This window comes from Penaeus japonicus, unplaced genomic scaffold (genome assembly GCF_977035675.1).
Source record: "Penaeus japonicus unplaced genomic scaffold, GWHDUDI00000001_assembly GWHDUDI00000009, whole genome shotgun sequence".
Lineage (NCBI taxonomy): Eukaryota > Metazoa > Arthropoda > Malacostraca > Decapoda > Penaeidae > Penaeus > Penaeus japonicus.
Genome location: NW_028234411.1, coordinates 5,862,841 through 5,870,340, shown reverse-complemented (window position 1 = coordinate 5,870,340; position 7,500 = coordinate 5,862,841). Strand labels below are relative to the sequence as shown.

General features: G+C 43.7%; 1 protein-coding gene across 3 annotated transcripts in view; it reads left to right on the top strand.

The window, feature by feature from the left end:
* Window positions 1-7,500, top strand: part of LOC122248537 (myelin regulatory factor) — a 32,926-nt gene that overhangs the window by 14,879 nt on the left and 10,547 nt on the right. Inside the window, exons 2-8 of one of the 3 annotated variants that reach the window (XM_043008607.2) lie at window positions 2,516-2,603; window positions 3,142-3,264; window positions 4,264-4,470; window positions 5,129-5,208; window positions 5,331-5,729; window positions 7,066-7,249; window positions 7,381-7,492. In XM_043008607.2, the coding sequence (XP_042864541.1) occupies window positions 2,516-2,603; window positions 3,142-3,264; window positions 4,264-4,470; window positions 5,129-5,208; window positions 5,331-5,729; window positions 7,066-7,249; window positions 7,381-7,492 (1,193 nt within the window). Of the gene's footprint in view, window positions 1-2,515; window positions 2,604-3,141; window positions 3,265-4,260; window positions 4,471-5,128; window positions 5,209-5,330; window positions 5,730-7,065; window positions 7,250-7,380; window positions 7,493-7,500 lie in introns of all 3 variants that reach the window. The other 2 variants (XM_043008606.2, XM_043008611.2) reach the window with 2 other exon arrangements.

The window sequence follows — 7,500 nt, the reverse complement described above, 5'->3', positions numbered from 1 at the left end:
GGGAGACGGAGAATATACGGTTTATAGATACTCTCCTTTTATTTACAAACTCGAAATATATTGAGGAAATTAAGCGAAATGTCAGATGTTTTCTGCTCATGGCAAAAGAAACTGTAAATTTGAATTGTCCTGATACAGAGGTAGGTGTTATTAAGACGTAATACAGCGAAGGAGGTTTGTTATCCTTTCTCCTCTACATTATCGTGCTAATATAAGAGTCCTTTGTGTGGACTGTGCCATCACGTACCCTCGCCATCTCCGGTACTCTCTGTGTGCATGGTCTTGCTGTATTAACGCATATGTACGCACATGCACACGCGCACACACACACACACACACACACACACACACACACACACACACACACACACACACACACACACACACCTCTCTCTCTCTCTCTCTTTCTCTTTCTCTTTCTCTTTCTCTTTCTCTCTCTCTCTCTCTCTCTCTCTCTCTCTCTCTCTATATATATATATATATATATATATATATATATATATATATATATATATATATATATATATATATATGCTCAGAAAGAGAGAGAGAGACGAATTAAAAGTAGGCAATACACACACTTTTAGCGAGTTACTTAGCATTGCCATTAATGTCATGATAAAAATAAATAAGAAACACCAGAAGTTTGCAGACATAAAAGGAAATCACACACAGACTCTAAATGAAATTACTGGCTACAAGATTTTTCGAAACTTATGATTAAATCACGTAGCTGATACCGTCATTTAATGGAACTAGAATAAAAAAAAAAAATCTGCCGTGAAGGAAGCAATTTGAAAACACACATTCAAAAACAAGCATATCAGGCTTAATCGCTTAATCATTATCTCTTCCCTATGCTCTAAAGTAAACTAAATATCGAACTTTTTCTCATTAATCACCGTTTTCCTAAAAAGTCCGCCATCGACCCGACTTAAAATCAAACGTCGACATATTTGTTTCAATAATCATTATAAAAACATTTTTGTCTCAATAATCATTACAAAAAAAGGAAAGAAAGAAAGAGTTTAATAAGTAAAGAAATGAAAGAAGAAAGAAAGAAAGAAAGAGTTTAAAAAAGGAGAAAAAAGGAGAGAAAGAAGAAATAAAAAAAGGAAAGATAGAAAGAGTTTAATAAGTAAAGAAACAGTTAAAAAAGGAAAGAAAGAAAGAGTCTAACACTTTCCCACATCTGCGCCAGCCTCCGCCCGATCTCCCGCGGTCATGGCGACCTTCCTCTCACTTTCGCCCTCATCTTGCACGCCGTCAGGAAGTGGCTCGTCACTCCCTCACTCTCGCCACGCCGACACTCTCGCGCGTGCATCGTCACTTCCATCTCCGGGGTCTGGCTGGCCGTGATTATGAGACACTTGTAAGATTTTTTTTTCTCTCTCTGTTTAGCTTTATTTTTGTTTTGTTTATTCGTGTGTCCATAATCACTGGTGATTTGCGTGGGTGTATAGGGAGCGGGTGGGTTGGTGGGTGGTTGAGGGTGGGGGGGGGTGTAGCTGCGGGTGGGACGTTGCTTGGAATTAGATGTACTTGATGCTTTTGTCTTGTTCACTATCTTAATGTAGCGAATGAAGATGAAACATCTCTCTCTCTCTCTCTTTCTCTCTCTCTCTCTCTCTCTCTCTCTCTCTCTCTCTCTCTCTCTCTTTCTCTCTATGGTCAAGGTATACAAAAAAAAAAACGTTTAAATAACATTGCCAGAAGTTGCCATCCCTCTTTTCACTCGCTCGTGGCTCCCAAACCCGCCCTCCTTTTCTCATGATCTCACACGGTTTATAAACTCATCCCTGAGGCGTAGGGCAGAGGCGAAACTGACTCCCTGAACAGAGACGACCGAAGACTGAACGACCTAAGGAGAGACGAGAGAGAGAGAGACAGAGAAAGGGATCGGGAAGAAAGGATATTGATGGTGAAACAGGGCGTGTGAGCTTGCGATAGTGAAGGGCTTCTAAATTGATAACGATCTGCTTCCAGATAACGACCCGAGATATGCCTTGTTCTGGTTAAGGTATGAGGGTGTAGTTACCTTTTGAACGATGTATGCGTCTCGTAAACTCGAGAATTGATGTTGTGGAAAGCATTTTAAAGTAATCATTTGGATCAATATCAACTCTTTTGGAAGATAGATATCCGACTCAGACGAGGTTAACCGATCATGTTTATGGCAACAACTGGGAAATAAACATTATATAATCTCGCTTTTAATTTGACATAATCACAATCCACACATACTATATAAACATACAGCATACTGGAATTCTGTTATTAGGCGTATAATTGGTGTGATGAGCCTGTGTGGGTTGTAAATTATACATGAATTTCTGGATTTTTACCTTTAGCAATTAAGGTGTGTTATTATTTGTAGCAGGTCTTAGTTTTATTGCAGCCTGTGCGGTTGTGTATTAGACGCGAATTCTGGATTTCATCTCTTGTAGGTTAGGTGTTAGGTTTTAAGTTTTAATTCGTAGGTTTGAGTTTAACTGTATGTGGTTGTGTTCCTCAGAGCGCGACTGGGAGGGCGGCATCGACAACGAAGGTCTGGATATCAGCCAACTGGAGAGCTACATCAATGATGACAACAACGACACCATGTAAGTCCTGTGTGCTTTTCTTGTTTAACGTTGGATCGTTATTCGGTGTTTTATTCGGTAGGAGTACACGTTCTATTTTATCGGTAGAAGTACATATAAGTACTGGGAATTTTTTTAGTCTTACATACAAACATCTTATGATATTAGGAAAATTAGTTTTTTTTGTGTGTCATTTTTTGCTGTATTGTTGCTTGTACTTTACTAAAGGTCACGGTTTTACTGCAGTGTTTCAGCCGCAACTTTTGATTAGCAACAGTATTTTATGGAGTGATATTGCAAAAACCCGGTTCATGACCAGCATGAAGTGATCCCTCCATACCTTGACACTTGACTAAACGTATCATATTATATAGAGTTTTATTTTAACGATGTATCACTCCATTGCTACTGTTTTTAAGGTAATGTCTATTTTCGATATCAATTTGAATAAAATAATTCACAATTTATGTTGAAAGCTTGAGTGCGTTCAATTATATTTCAACTGATATGCCACGATCTGTACAAAGAGTCACGTGTCGCTCGGTGCTCTCTCCATCAGGTACTTCGGTGACCTGCAGGGTGTTGGGGACATCAAATCTCTGGGCAACGGAACGCCCAGGGAGTCACCATCCCGCCTGCTGCATCACCACCATCATCACCACCACACGGCCCTACACCACCAGTAAGTCCCTCACGCCTCACACCTCCCTCTCTCATCATCATCACCATCGTAAGGCGCTCCTTTCATACCCCTCTCCGCGTCCCCCTCCCCCTTCCCCTTCCCCTCCACTTCCCTTCCCTTCCCTTCCCTCCCCTCCCCTCCCCTCCCCTCCCCTCTCCCTTCCCCTTCCCCTCCCCCTCCCCGCCCCCTTCACCCCCCTCCCCCCTCCACCGTCTTGTCATCTGGCGAGCATGTTCATCACAAAGGGAAGGCTATGGGAACACCTGTCATGTACCTCTTAGTAAAACACTTTGTGGCTTGTGCCCGCAGGGATTTCCTTCTTAGAGTACTCTAGAGTGTTTGCGGATCCCGGCAAACAGGTTTTCACTTCTTTTTCTGGGTTGTGTTTCGTCTCCATTGGACAACTTTTAAATGTTCTTCGTACGGGAAAATAGTAAAATGTCCCTAACATATCTTCCTTGTCTCATTAATATGTAATATATAATATATAAGTAACTCTCTTTCTACTTCCGCCACACAACACTTCACGTAACACCAAACCCTTCAATATCCATACCTCATTTTGCAACCTACCCTAACATCACACCTCAAACTGTACTATCACGATCACACCAGGTCATCAGTAAATTCCTTTATTACCCCCAAGTACCTTCACACATGACAATCACAATACATTCAACCCCGGATCACCAACACGCATTTTTATTCGCTGTTTTTTTTTCTCTATAATAATGCACTACCGTAGTCTCGTGCTTATAAAAAATAGTATTCCAATTCATTCTGTATTGGTTCCAGTGGTTATTTTTATATTTGAACCTTCCTCGTAGAACTTATTTTTTAAAGAAAATCTTAAAGGTATTGTCTGGATAATGGTCCTAGATTGTATGTTTCTTTTTATACGCCCTATATTTCTTGGTGGTTTTGGCTATCTTAAGATCACTGCGTTTATTCTTTCCTTGCTGATAGTAGTCTCATAGTGGTCTTGCTTCGACACAGCAGCTCCAGCAGCCAAGACCTCGTGACACACCCTGACCTTAACTCTAGTGGCAAGTCACCCTCGAGCATGACCTACAGCCTCACTGGCTCTGTTTCCGCCAATGGGGATGCAGAGGGCATGGCCATGATGGTACCGAAGGGCGGAGCGTCCTTGCCCATTGGTTACTCCAATCCTTATCACAGATACAATTCTTCCTACGGGAGCTATCGGTGGGTCTTGCATGGTCGCTTCTCTTGGCCTTTCCTGTTTTACAATGCTCCGTGTCTAGCGTCTTCTCTCATTAGGTCAGGGGTTCATGCAACAGTGTATTTGCATGTATATGTTACACACATACACACGCACGCGCGTATGTATGCATGCATGCATGTATGCATGTACATGCATACATGCATACATACATACATGCATACATACATATATACATACAGTACATACGTTTATTTGTGTGTGCATATGTGTGTGTGTGTGTGTGTGTGTGTGTGTGTGTGTGTGTGTGTGTGTGTGTGTGTGTGTGTGTGTGTGTGTGTGTGTGTGTGCGTGCGTGCGTGTGTGTGTTCGTGCGTGTGTGCGTGTGTGTGTGTGTGTGTGTGTGTGTGTGTGTGTGTGTGTGTGTGTGAAAGAAAGAGAGAGAGAGAGAGAGAGAGAGAGAGAGAGAGAGAGAGAGAGAGAGAGAGAGAGAGAGAGAGAGAGAGAGCGAGAGAGAGAGAATTATAGAAACAGGTGCATTTGTAACTCTAATTACACGTCACGCGTGGTTGAACGATTGACAACTGAATATGGCTTTATGTTTTTTTAACAAATTAGACGCGTTACTGCATGTATTTACATAAATGAACTTTCGTTTTAACGCTGATTTCCCGCCTCCAGACATCACCTGCCGGACAGCCCGCCGGATTCAGGGTCGGAGCCCCCCTACTCCCCCCCTGACCAGCCGAATCTTTCCCCTCGTAAGTAGCGATATCTTAATGATGTGACATGATGGATTGGCATTGCTATGCATTGGTTATGTTGTATTTTATGTTGTATGTGGATAACCTGATCCTCATGCCCTCCGCTTCTCGCTTCTCAGACCAGAAGGCGGCGGGCGTGGCCGACATGTACACGAGCCCGGCCGGGGGCAATGGGGAGACCATGATGTCCTTCCCGTACCAGATCCTGCAGGCGCCCCAAGCCCTCCCGCACCAGCCCAACCCCGCCCACAACCCCACCCACGCGCCCCTCCAGAGCCATCCGCCTGCGAACCTCGGCTACCAGCAGCAGCAGATGCTCATGGGCGGCTCGAGCCTGTCGGGTTCGGGCGGGATCTCCCCCTCGGCGCCGTCGGTGTACGGGTCGCAGGGCGGCATCTCGCAGGGGCCGTCCTCGGGCGGTGGGGCGGGGGGCGTGGCTCCGGGCGCGGGCGGCAAGAAACGCAAGATGAACGACACGGGCGGACTGTCCTCCATGGTGAACATCAAGCAAGAGCCAGGTAGGTCGGCTTCCGCGTGGAGACTGATGGAAATAACACGGAAAAAGGAAATAAAAAGTCTTTGTCACTTACTTCTCATATAATATTTTTTGCTCTGTTCTTCACCGTATTACAATCTTTCCACACGATTCAAGCGGCAAGCGTTCTTTGCACGACAGAAGACTTTACAACGTAACACATCGTAATTCTTCCGCTCTTCGTGGTCGGTCGGCGCTGATCACAAGGCTGAGAAGCTAATGACTCTCATCCCTCGCCGAGACGTGTGCATAATTCACGGAATTTGCACCAGTTAATTCTTCCGTCTGCATTAAAGCGTTCGTGATATTAGCATTAGCCGAGGTATCGCTCTATTTTGATATTGAGAGAGACACCTCCACGCCTGGTATAGAACTTTCAACCTCCGGCGTCAATGTTCTCTTTCCAAAATTCCCCTTTTTGGATCTATTTAATGCGCATTTTGCCGCGTCGTATCCTGTCTTTATTGACTGCGTTAAGCACGGATAAGTAATCCGGGAACAGGTGCTTTTTTAGAGTAATTACTATTCTTTGGATATGCATCGTAAAGTACGTTCGCGCTCATTTCCCGCCGTTCACCGAAATAGCCGTTCGCATACGGGGTCTCGGCAGAAAGGTAGCGGTTTCGGGCCGTTCGTCACAGTAATGGCGGCATTCCCGCGCGATGACGCCTTGCCTTCCGATACTAATTAGAACCTTCTTCCTTGTGGTTTGCTCTTTCGAAGACATTGTTTGATATTTATATTCCTTTTTTTTCGTTTTTTTCTTAATATGTCCTTTGTCATCATATTTTCTATTGTTATATTTTTACGTTGACTTAATGTGTCCTTTGTCATCATAATTTCTCTTGTTATATTTTTACGTTAAAATTGTGTTGAATATGATTGAACAAATACTGCCATGGATATAAATGTAATGAGCATGATGTTATGATATTGTTTACATAACGTTCACGAAGATGACTGATGAATAGACAAATATTGACGTTGCATTTGCCAGCTCAGCAGCACCAACTGATATCCAGTTACTTCCCATCTAGCTATCTGACAGTCGATCTTCCAAGTCCATCTGTCTCTGTCAGTGAACATAGCTTGTCGTTTATATTCACAAGGTCTTGCAAAAAAACAAACTCCCCCTGATTACCTTCTGTCGGTTCAAAGTTCTGGTTACCATCCTTACAGAATACAGCCTTTTTGCACTAACACTTTTCACCCCTTAGTTGCACCCTCTGCCACTTGGGTACTCTTTCTACCATTTGGCCACACTTTCACCTCCTGGACACCTTGTGCACTTGTGATTAACCTCTCACCACGACCCACAGACCAAGTAGGAGTTACCAGCCACCTGGGTCCTAACGTGGCCGTCACCTCCTACACCGAGGAAGATGAGTACACTATGGATTCATCCGGCGGTCCTTTCCTGGACGGATCCTACCAGTGCATCCGATTCCAGAACTTCCAGCAGCATTCTTGGAGTCTCATGTGTGACGCCGGACTCAAAGAGATGTAAGAATCGAAATGTTCGCGATAGTCAGTATATTGTGTAGCATCAGTTATATATCTTTTATCGATTGGATTTTATTTTATATTTATTTGATTTGATAAATTATTAACTGTCGTGTTTTCTCACATGTCAGACCACTGACGACATTCCGAGTGGATGCAGACAAAGGCTTCAACTTCTCGAACCCGGATGAAGCTTTCGTTTGCCAGAAGAAGAACCACTTCCAAGTCACCGTCCACGTCCAGGTCAGTTT